This window comes from Phyllostomus discolor, chromosome 12, assembly GCF_004126475.2.
Source record: "Phyllostomus discolor isolate MPI-MPIP mPhyDis1 chromosome 12, mPhyDis1.pri.v3, whole genome shotgun sequence".
In the NCBI taxonomy this organism is placed as follows: domain Eukaryota; kingdom Metazoa; phylum Chordata; class Mammalia; order Chiroptera; family Phyllostomidae; genus Phyllostomus; species Phyllostomus discolor.
The window spans coordinates 4,155,121-4,167,107 of record NC_040914.2 but is presented as its reverse complement, the minus strand read 5'-3'; the positions used below and the strand labels follow the sequence as shown (position 1 = coordinate 4,167,107).

Below are 11,987 nucleotides of genomic sequence, written 5' to 3'. Positions count from 1 at the left end.
CCAGGACTTCACTCCAGGTTTCATCCGAGTTCGCGGTGCCCCACCTCCCGGGATGCCAAGTCTGGTAGGTCGTTCTGGAAGACTGTCGCTGAGAGCGGGGGAAGCCCCGAGGACGTGGTGGAACCGAAACAGAACTTGGTGATTCTATCAATCACCTCACGACACTGTGCTTTCTGAAGACAATGCTGCCTTCACAAAGCTACGCTTCTCCAACTTCTACAGACCCTTTCTCACAGCTGGGACCCACAGCTGGCTGCCACCGAGTGCTAAGAGCGGTGGGACCGCAGGGAGAGTCCCGGGTGATTCTCTTCACCCACCACGCCCGCTAGCCTTGCGGCGCCGCGGCTAACGCCTCCGCCACGTGCCCGCCTCCCCAGCCAGGCCGCTCGCGATTGGTTGGCAGTGCTGCCTATTGCGAGAGAAGGGCGTGTCGCTCCCAGGTCGGCGCTCCCATTGGTCTGGCCGCGGTGGTAGCGCGCGCGGCCGGGAGGAGGAGGGGAAGCCGGTGGCTGAGGAACGGGCGGAGGCTGCCGATTTCGTAACCGTCGCTCCTCCTAGCTGACTCGCGAACTGCGAGGACTGGGTCGGGTCGGGCCGCGCCGTGCGGGGCCGCTCGGAGAGGAGGCCGCCTGGGGGCGGGCGGGCTGGAGGTGCAGGTAAGGAGGCCCCGGACGTGCGGGCGGGCTGGAGGAGGAGAAGGCCGCGGTGGAGCCCGCCGCTCGCGTGGGCGCGGGCCCAGCCTGAGGAGACTCGGCGCGGCCCGCGAAGGCCGGTTGGTCGGGAAGGCCCCGCGCAGCCGGCGTCGCAGGCGGCGGCCCCGCGCGGCGTCTGATGCAACCTGCCGGCAACACCCAGCGGGGCCGCTGAGCTCATCCCTGGCTGCTGCCCAGAGCCCCGGCGCCGCCCGCCGACCCCTGCGCTCCCCCGGGCGCCCCTCACGGCGGGTCAGGGACGGGCTGGAAGGCGAGAGGCACCCGCTCCAAAACCCAGCCCTCAGAAGTGTGCAGTTCTGACAAGCCGGGCTCGTATTGGCCCCTGGGGATAAAGGGTGTTCCCAGGATAACAGGAGGTGAACCGTATCTTATTTTAGTGCCACATCGGATATTTTCTACTTCTCCAAAATTGCTCATTGTGGGGTCGTCGAGAATTCTGTTAAATCAATAAAGTGGTAGTCAGGGATAGCACTTGATATTTAAAGACGCGACTTTACAGAAATACTATTATGTAATTTATGAAGCTGTAGTTTGAATACCCTGCAGTTTACATAGGTGAGATGGTGCAGCAACCACGAGTTGAATAGAAAAGAGGCAAGAAACGAAGTGCTTCGTTAGCATGGTGGGGGAAACAGTAGGAAAACAGCTGGCAGAGGTATCTTAGATGGAGAGGATGGGAATGCAGGTTTGAGGGGAAGAGTAACTTGTTTTTCTAAGTAAGCTTGCATGTTTTTCTTCAGAAGGTTTAAGTGTTTGGTTCTTGTCTGAGGATTATGCTTAATCTGGCATCTTAAAATGTGTCACTTTCAGAAAGGTTTTAATATTAGGGGCTGAACAAAAATTGGTAGTTCAGTTTGAGCCTACTACACTCAATCGAATCATTTGGAGAGCCTGTTCTTTAATTTAAATAGGACATGTGACTACCAAAGACGTTTTAGAAGTAAAATACTGTAAGGGCTTTTCGTACTTAGAAATTCTTCATCCAAATTTTTGATATTTAAAAGTTAAAATCCGGTCAGCTATTACCAGTTGAGTGGTATTTGGGATAAGCTGTTCTTAAAGTTGATTCTTTGTTTCTGGAAGAATTTACTGTAAACAAGGTTAAATAATTATAGGATGCTGGTGAGCAGAAGAATTTGTCAATTTCTTGACACTTGCTTCTTGTGGACATACTTGGCTGATTCAGTCATTTTTAATACCTGCCTTAAAAACATTGAAACAAAACTTTATTTTGTTTCAGACTATCCATTAAATTCACAAGAACACCAGCAAGGTTACCTGATCAGGGAGAGGTGGTTTCCTCCCTAGGGATTTTAACAGCACACGGTAGTGCTTGATAAAGACAAATAGGATCTCATGGGGGCTGAATTTAGACTTAAAGTCTAAGATTGTCTCATCTGATCACAGTAATGATAAATGTAGGTAGGCACAATTCCAGGTTTATTGTGTATTCTCGAGAGGGGATGGCTTCATGGGTCCTTGTATTGATATCTTATACTAGTAGGTAAGGTACATTGGTCTCCTACCTTTTAGGCCTTCCAGTGCTGTCAGTTAAAAAAAAATTTACATGATCTAATAGATGTATATTTATAAACAATGTGTGTGTACTATTTATTGTGTATGTTGTAAATCAAACCAAAAGTGGATTTTAAAATTACTTTTAAAAAAGATAAATGTACATACATTTCCTTCTTATATTTATGTACTTACCAAAGGTATATACCCTTCTTCATGGACCCCTGTTTTGGATCATGAAGCAAGCAGTACAACTGAATAGTAATAACTGCTCTTTTGGGTGTGTATTGGCTTTGACTGCTTACCTGACTTCACTTGTAGTACAGAGTTATCAGACCCTGGCAATACATGCCTAAGAACTTGAGGTTATTAATTGGAAAACAGTGGGACTAAATAGAAAATAAAGCTTCTTAACCAAAATGAAACAAAGACCAGACAAGAATGATGTTCACTGTGTAGACACCGGGGACTTTTATTTTCCTATACACCTTTAAGAAAGACACTGAAGTTTAGGTAATAAGACCATGATCTCTTAGTAATACTCTTGATTTAATTGCAGTTGTTTTAACAGATTGTAATGCTAAAGTATCTCGTTTTTATGTAATACATTTATTAAAACATGTTTTCTCTTAGCCTTTTGAGACTATATTGAACAAATATTTCTTGGGCACCACCACTGTATATACCTAGCCCAGCACCCAATGCTGGGCATGTGGAGATGAAATGAAGACAGAGTGCTGCCTCTAGGTCTCTAGAGTAGTCTACAGAGAGAGACACTGTGGAGCTGACATTGACAAAGAAAACTGGTTAATGAATTGGACAGAAGCACAAACTAAAGAGAAAGCATGGACCTAGAGGTGTGGATTTAGAGGACCTATGATGGTTCGGTATTGTTGAGGTGTGAAGTGTAAGGGAACAGGGGCTAGGGGGAGCGTTAATTTGATGCTGTTTGTGGGAGCCACAGAAGAATTTTGAACAGGAAGGTGTGTGACACACTCAGGTTTGAGTGTTAGATTGCTCTAGAGACGGTTGGAGAGAACAGTGCTAACCAGAGGAGACTGGTGCCCCTGAGAGATGATGTCAGCCTGAGGTAATTCTGTGACTCTGGGAAAGAGAGGTATGGTAGATGTAGTCTTTTTCTGGGGTGGGGTAGAATTGTCACATATCAGTGATTGAACAGATTTGAAGCAAGGGAGAAACATCTATAAATATTTTGGAGTATAGACTTTTACTGAGGAAATTTGAGTAAAAAAATTTGTTTTGGAGGACCAGGGAGGAATATCTCGTTGTATGTATATGGGCAAAAAAGTGACAAGAAAGTTAGGAAAATTCTTGACAGGTTTATTATTTTCCTAAATAAAAAATTTTTATTTTTGTTTTAGTCATTCTAACACTGAGTTTTCAGTGTGTTACTGATATAAATGAACATTACTTTAATTAAGAAATCTGAATTTAAAAAATGTAACCTACTCAGTTTGTTCTTTTAAAGATCCATTGTTATCTTTAGTAGTGGCTTTCCAACTTCACTGTTAACAGAATCACTTGGAGGTCATATTAAAACAAGATTGCTCATACCTACTCCTAGGGCTCCTGATTCCTAGATCTGGTGTGGCTTGAGAATTCCAACAAGTTCCCAAATGATGATGTCGCTGGTCCAAGGACCATGCTTTTTGAGCACTGTTGCTCTTCAGTTTTTCTACTGCTTCCTGCTTGAATGATTCACATGCAAGGAAACAAGGCACCACCCTGTTTCCTGTAGACTGAACTTTGGAATAGAATTTATCCACATAGGAGCCAGACTTTCATTTAGGGTTCAATATCCACATTTGAAATAAACTTATTTTTTTCTCATTGTAGGTGCTCACATATTTGTGGAAGGAACAAAAGCACAAGTGACACTGTAAACTGTAAAATGTATAAATTTTGGAGGCAGCTATTTGCTGAGTATAAAAACAAAATTGATAATCTGTTTGGGGTTAAGGCTTTAAGACCATTATGCTCTTTGACTCCCTTGGTTCATTTTCCTTAATGGATATCTCTTCCTCTTTGTTTGTTTACATATTAATCTTTACCCAAGGATATAGTTTCTTTTTTATATTACTGATTTTAGAAAGAGAGGAAAGGGGGGTGGGGAGAGAGACGGAGACAAACATCTCTGTCTGAGAGATGTTAAGAGACAAATGTTGACTATCTCCTGTACATACCTTGACTGGGAATTGAAACTGTACCTTTTGGTGTGTGGAAGGATGCCCCAACCAACTGAGCCATCCTGGCTGGGGTGAATTATCTCTTCATTTTAAAAGCCACTTTCTTGGCTTGTCTTTGGCTGAAGACTTTTTTAAAAAAAACATTTTTGGAGTTCTTTTTATTACTACCAATTTTTCCTTTCTTATAGTTTTACCAGTTTGATGATGATTTTTTGTTTTTCAAGGTAAAGGGCTCATTTTCAAAACCTGGCCTATTCAGCCTAGTATCTTGCTTGGCAAGATGAGACAGACTGAGGTAGAAGAGCCCTTTCCTATCTTTGGCTACAAAAATGGGCATGAGCGTCACAGAATTTGGAGCCTTTACTGAGTTTAGTGATTGGCAGTTCATGGTATATTGTCAGTAGGAAGGCATTTTACTATTCTACATTCTCCATTGTTGTTGCTGAGTTGACTGTAGAGATTAGCTTTAAAGACTAAAAATATAAGTGGTGTATGAAAAGTAAAAAAATAAGATGATTATGATAGTTGAGATGATCCCAGTAAATAAGATGATTATGACTGTTGAGATTATCCCAGCAGAGGTGTTAAATGAGTTATTAAACGTTGAGTAAAATAGCCCTGGCTGGTATGGCTCAGTAGATTGAGCATCGGCCTGCAAACCAATGGGTCGTTGGTTCAATTCCCAGTTAGGGCAAATGCCTGGATTGCTGGCCAGGTTCCCAGTTGGTGTGAGAGAGTCAACTACATGTCGATGTTTCTCTCCTTCCCTTCCCCTCTCTCTAAAAAATAAATAAAATCTTTAAAAAATTGAGTAAAACACTTATGTTCACTTTATACCAAATAATTATCTAGGGAAATTGTCAAGTGTCCATTACTGAAGATAGACTTGGAGTAGATGTCCCACAGGGTTTGGAAGGAAGCTTTATATCTTGCCTTAGTACTGGAGTGAAACAGATGACCAATTAGCTCAAGGCTGCCTTCGTGGCTTAAAAAACAGTTGGAAGTAATGATATAAAAAAATTTGGTTGTCAAATGATCTTTAATTGAAATATTTTCCTGTGTAGTTATTTTGTTAATTTGAGAGAAAGGGAGAGGAAAAAAAACATCAATTTTTTGTTCCACTTATTGATGCATTTATTGGTTGATTGTTGTATGTGCCCTGACTGGGGATTGAACCCACAACTTTGGCATATTGGGACAGTGCTCTAACCAACTGAGCTACCCAGCCAGGGCCTTCCTTTGTAGTTCTTTTTAAGATTTTATTTATTTATTTTTAGGGGAAGGGAGGGAGAAAGGGAGAGAATATCAATGTGTGGTTGCCTCTTGCACGTCCCCCCACTGGGGACCTGGCCTGTAACCCAGGCATGTGCCCTACAATGGGAATTGAACCAGCAACCCTTTGGTTTGCAGGCTGGCACTCAATCCACTGAGCCATACCAGCTAGGACCCTTCACTAGCTAAATATTCCATTGTACCTCTGTTGATGTCATCTACGATGTCATGAATGTGGCAGCCATCAGCATTGCAGCCCACAAGTGGAGTGGTCCCCAGGATCTCTTTAATGGCTCCAGAGAGTTCTCTACCTAAAGATTGGTGCTATATTTGTTGGACAATGTTGACAGGCTCATCAAAAGTGGTATTTCCACTATGCTTAATGTTTATTTGGTTCTTTCTGTCTTTTGGTGGTTCTTTGAAGGCTTCGATGATCAGGCAGATACACAAAGTACTGCCTCAGTGTGGGTCTGTCTTCTGAATGGTCACCTTCACTGTAATCCTCAGATCCTTCCAATCACCGGTTGCTTTGGTGATGCCATCACCAACCTTTTTTGGAGACTGATCTTGGGGGCCAGGGCAGAGATGGCACTGACTTCCCCACATAGTGCAACTCAAGGATATGACTGGTCTTGTGGGGGCTGAACTTTGGAGGCATGGGGGAGATGGCTGGTGCTGGGTTTATCCAGGTCTCGGATGACTGAAGAAAGTTGCACTTAGACCTCCTCCAAGCTAAAAACCAAAGGGAATATGAATTTTTTAAAAGTAAATATTTTAAAAATCAGATGTATATACAGTGTTTATACTGAAATGCCTGGCTAAAGGTTTGGGTAGAGCTACTGGTGTTTACTAACTTAGCTTTTTGAGATATACTCATTTGAGTATAATTCTCAAATTCTCAAATTTTCATAATTCTGGCTTCAAGTTTTTCCATGATGTAGTTTTAGCAGTTTTGTGAAAAGATAACAGGATAGTTTTATGGTTCATAACACTGCTTTCTAAATTTTTAGGAATGCTATGACTTCTTGGTGCACACAGTTCACTCAGCCAGTTTGTCTTGAAGTGGCTTTACAATAATAGGACAGGTATGGTTTCTGACACGTCTTGAGGCAGTTGTAGTGACCTAGTTGAATTTGTAGTAATCCAAATATGACTAGTTTTTGAAACTGTGACTTCATTTGTACAGGCAGCACTACAGTTGTTGCAGAGCTGGCGTGTGCTCTGAGCTCTGCAGCAGTGCTGTGGGTGCAGGCACTGCCTCTGCTCCATTCTGTCTAGCCTGAGTCCCACTACCTGCACTTCCTGGATGCACTAGAGCTTTTGTTTCTTTTCTTGTGGTTTTAGTTTGACCGTGTTTAGATGTATTTTTAAATTAGGTCAAGAAGGGGAAAAAAAAAACACTATTAGAAGTATGGTGGGGTGAGGAAGCAAATTGGGTTTCTCAGAGCTCCTAAATCTTTGATCCAAGAAATGAACTTAGGAAATCTCTGTAAGCTCCTAATGTTTGAAGTTATTCAAAAAATTTTTTAAATGCCAACAAACACCTTTTCAAAATATCCCATAAACTAAGTCGAGTTGTTGCTGACTCACTCTCTCTGCATGTTGGAATAAGGAACATGCAGCTCTCATAGTCCAGTATTCCTGGTGAATGCTGGAGTTGGGGGCATTCTGCTGCAGCATTCCTTACGACTTCAACCAACAATTCAAACTTTTTTCTCCTTTTATTGCAGGTGTCTCTTCTATCATAATTGAACTCAGCTGTTCCCTGATTAAACCAAACATCTCAAATTTCTTTCTGGCAGATTGCCAAGTAATATTCAGCGTGCTGCCTAATTAGGGATATTCATGTGTTTTCCTCCCATTTTTAAAAACAATCACAGATGGGCAGTACCCTCAGGGATTCAGGTGGGCTGAATTTGGCCTTATGGTGCTTCTGTACTAACTTACCTTTCTCAGTTAAATGGTTTAGACTTCTGAAACATTGGAACAGTTGACAATTCCTGTAGACTTTTCTCAGCATAATCAAATAATGTTGGCTTGCTGTTAGGTGCATGCAAGTTTAATCTCATTTGATCTTGTCATTTCAAATTTTTAATGCAGTTTATTCTTTAACTAGGTACATGTGAAGATTTGGCAGTGTAGAGTGGAAACAATTGATCACCTTGCCCTCATTTCTGCCTCTTCTGTGTTGGCAAGGGAGAGTGCCCAAATGAGCAAGATACCGCAGCAGAACAGTACTCCAGGAGTGAACGGGATAAGTGTTATTCATACTCCAGCTCATGCCAGCGGCTTACAGCAGGTTCCTCAGCTGGTACCCGCTGGCCCTGGGGGAGGAGGTAAGGCTGTGCCTCCAAGCAAGCAAAGCAAAAAGAATTCACCCATGGATCGAAACAGTGATGAGTATCGTCAGCGCAGAGAGAGGAACAACATGGCTGTGAAAAAGAGCCGGTTGAAAAGCAAGCAGAAAGCACAAGATACACTGCAGAGAGTGAATCAGCTCAAAGAAGAGAATGAACGATTAGAGGCAAAAATCAAACTGCTGACTAAGGAATTAAGTGTACTAAAAGATTTGTTCCTTGAGCATGCGCACAATCTTGCAGACAACGTGCAACCCAGTAGCACTGAAAATATGACAAATTCTGATAACGCAGGACAGTAGACCACACCCCTTCCAAACTCCACACCTTGTGGCTTGAACATTAAAGGTGTAACAACCTAAATCATTCATATCAATGATTGAACATTGTCTTGTTCCTTAGTCAAAGATCCACTGAAGGTTGTTTTCTAGGATCAGCACTGAAGAATTGATTAACTAAAAATGTTAGCCATGTAATTCAAATTTCAGGTTTTAAATGTTACTGGGATAAAGAAATGAATTTTTAAGGTATATGGTAAAAAGTTCCAGACCTGGATATTCTTAATAAATCCTGACTTCTCAAGAAAAGCTTCTTTTTCACGTTGACGAAAGGAATGAGGAACTGCAGGTCATGCAGAAGTTTCTTGGTTTTAATGGACATGGTTAATTGGATTAAGAAAAAGTGTTGTCTGTGTTAATCTATTCGTGATTTTATTCTAAATTATGTATTAAAAATCCTTAGGGCTGTAGAAACCAATCACTTTGTAATGTGGAGTGATTTTATGTATAGCATAAACCTTTGTTTAGCATAATAATGAGTATTGTTTCCCCCACAAGGACAAGTTTTTGAGTAGCGATGTCAGGTTAAGTAAAGAACCCATTGTATTCTTTTTGGCAAATGGCAGTTTGCAGCCATTTGGCTTAAAAACAAATAATACTTATGAAGCAAATAGGTTCTTAAAAAAATAAAAGTAAAACATACTAGAATTATGCTTTTAGGATACCTTTGGGTCATTGGATTGGCATTTTTTGTATCCTTAAAAAAGAAAAAAGCCCAAACAACTCAGTAGTTTAAAGAAACTACCAAAATTTTAGTTTCTGCAGATGCTAATAAAGTAAGCATTTAAAAAATACCATTTTGACAGCCAAATTAGTAAACAAAATGTTTTAATAGTTTGGTCACATGAGCTACTGATCAGGATTTGGAATATCAGTTCAGCAGGTAGTTTCTCCTGTGTTCAAATACCTGCCCCCATGGCCAGGAGTTTGAAAGACGGAAATTTCTTATGAAGGACTATGTGGTGTTTGAATATAATCAAGTGATTATTAGAAAAGGGCATCATCAACTCCCAAAATAATAGTCTAGGAAAACTTGAAAGTGTAAGGTTTAGCCTTTAATTTATTTCACTTAAACACATCTTTTAATATTTTTGTGATACTTCTTTTTCTAGTTAGTGGGCTGTTCTTCCAGATTTTTTGTACCACTGTTTCTGTTATGTGTATGCTTTTATATCCCATAAATTATTGTAGGAAGAAAATATTGATAAAACTCAGGATATTGACATTTTTATTGAGACTAAAAAAATGGCAATCACTAAAGTCAGGAATCGCTAGTCTGATTTATATCAATGTCAGTAGTTTTGATTGTCCTTGTTGACTTTTTATTTTTAAGCAGCAGAAATCTAGCGAAAATTTGTTGGGCTCTGTGGGGTGTGTCTGTTTTTCTCTTTTGTGTGTGTGTGTGTGTATGCGCGTGCCTGGGCTGGTGACGAGACTGAGTTCACATCTGATAAAAAGTTTGCGTTACTGGGTATCTCATTTGAACTTAGTTATTTTTGGCCATATTGCTGTTTCATACTAGCACCTGGGAGAATGTAGCCAGCATGTAACTCAAGTTGTAGTTTTGGGTCGGTGGAAGAGTGCTCTGTGCTCTTTTCTTGGGTAGAAGACATCACAGCACTCTGAAACCCAGCGAAGCCATTATTTAGACCATGAGCCTCCCATGAGCCTCTTCTGCAAGTGACAGGAGCCCAGTGTCCCATAAGAGGCACTGTCCCAGGAGGGTTAACTCTCAATATATGTCCAGGAGACAGAATAGGTGTTTGTCTTAGGGTCCAACACCAGTGTACTTTGGATGGAGTGATGATCTACTGGTAATAGATGTTTTAAATAACTAGGAGATACCCACAGGCCCTACTGAATCTTTAATAGCTGATCAATATTATATAATTAACCTAAATGGTGATGCAGTTGGGTCATTTTAATCTTAAAACACCTATAAAAGGTGTTACAGACATCATAATTTCTTACTACAACTTTCAGAAGTTGATGTCTTTGTGGAATTAATGGTTACCAGTTATATGAATCGACTTAACTGTCTTAGAAAAAATGCTTTAGGGAAATCAGGAACATGTACTCAATATTCAAATTAGAACATGAAATTGAAAATTTGGAAAAATGGGTTCAATCTTTCTTGTTACCTCTGCAAATTAAACTTTAGCACAAGCAGTTCTTTATGCATAGGACAAAAATGTTAACTATTGTCTGGACTCTTACTGAAGTATTTGGGAAGGAAAGTTTTTAGTTTGATAGATTTATCAGTATAAAATTGAGGGAAATCAGGTATGGGGAATGGGTAAGTTTAGAGCTTTGGGAACTAAAATGGCTTTTGTAACTTTTGTAGGTTACTTATGAACCATTAGGATTTGGTCTGCCTTTGCTGGCAGGTCCAGTTGTTTAGGAACTAGGCTTTAGTATATCAGTTTCTAGCTGTATGTGAGTCTTTGGGGATGGGTGCTTTCTGACTTGTCTTGGCTGTAAGTGGTGAGGGATCAAGAGCAGCACTTCCTGGTGTCTGCCCCTTTCAGTTTTAGGGGTGTGAGCTCAGATACTTTAGACATTCTTACAAGGAGTAGTAAGATTTTAATAAAATAGGACCAGAACATGGTCACAGACCAGTCATGAGTGTGAAATCCTTGAATATACATAAAAAGTAGAAGTGTGTACGATTTAATATTTGATAAAAAAATTGTAGCAGTTTTTGGTATTTCTTAATTCCCTTTTAGAGGACTTGAAACTATGAACCTGAACCACCCACTTTAGCACTCAGTGCTTTTTGATGCCTTAGAACTAGGAAAAGCTGTTTTTGTTTGACAAAAGCTAGGAAGGAGAAAGTCCGTTCTACAGCTGTTAGATCTGCCTCTCAGGAAAAAGTACTTGTTCCTTTTGTTCCAGCCTTCCTCAGTTTGTGAGATGACTCTATTTTTTTAAATATAATTTTATTTCTTTCAATGAATTTGAAATAAAAAAACCTTTGGAATACAGAATTTCATTGTGGGTTTCTTTATGTTAGATACCAAGAAAGTGTCCAAGTTGTCTCCTGTTCCTAGCTTGGGGTTGGAGTGAGGTGGGGCTGGGAGGGACAAACGGGTATTTTGTCCAAGTCTAGGGAAGTCTAGATTTCCCTTAGTGGATGGGAACATAGTTTTCTGTGAATATAGAGTGCCTCTTTAGTTATAATTCTGTCACCTGGTCTAATCTAAAAATGTGTATTAGAGAAAGCAGTAACAAGTGTTCTTGCTTAGATACGTAGTGTCTCAGTGGGTGGTTTCTATTTACAGAGTGGTAGGAAATTTATTCATAAGGTAGGAATGTCAAAGTGAGGCTTTACCCCTAACGATACACTTTATGGTATGTATATAATAATTTCATTTACACGATGCCGTGGACTGTCTATAGAAACGAATTCATAAATATTGAGTCCAAGAAGCTGGTTTGAGTATTTCAAGGTAAGATTCCATTTAGATGCTTTTCTTCTGTGATCCTTCAGTTTATGTCTTGGGAAATGTCTACTCACTGCATCTTATAATCATTTCTATGGGTAGTACTGTTCCATTTCATTTTTATGAATTAGTTGTGATTGAG

General features: G+C 40.7%; 1 protein-coding gene across 3 annotated transcripts; it reads left to right on the top strand.

Moving 5' to 3' along the window:
* The first annotated feature begins 501 nt into the window (after nt 1–501).
* CEBPG (CCAAT enhancer binding protein gamma) lies at nt 502–11,389 on the top strand. 3 transcript variants are annotated; one of them, XM_028529583.2, is made up of 2 exons: nt 502–656; nt 7,824–11,384. In XM_028529583.2, the coding sequence occupies exon 2, from the start codon at nt 7,917–7,919 to the stop codon at nt 8,364–8,366; it is 450 nt and encodes a 149-aa protein (XP_028385384.1). In that variant the 5' UTR covers nt 502–656; nt 7,824–7,916; the 3' UTR covers nt 8,367–11,384. The 3 variants fall into 3 exon arrangements, with proteins under 3 accessions (XP_028385384.1, XP_035868379.1, XP_035868378.1); XM_036012486.1 differs by lacking the exon at nt 502–656 and adding an exon at nt 6,718–6,792 and having other exon boundaries at nt 7,824–11,389; XM_036012485.1 differs by lacking the exon at nt 502–656 and adding an exon at nt 6,818–7,612 and having other exon boundaries at nt 7,824–11,389.
* The last annotated feature ends 598 nt before the right edge of the window (nt 11,390–11,987 follow it).

Coding starts and splice junctions, on each gene's coding strand:
- CEBPG (XM_036012485.1), top strand. CDS start 7,553: ATGTGTTTTCCTCCCATTTTTAAAAACAATCACAGATGGGCAGTACCC. Junction 7,613..7,823: donor CAGTACCCTCAGGGATTCAG/GTGGGCTGAATT, acceptor TTCTTTAACTAG/GTACATGTGAAGATTTGGCA.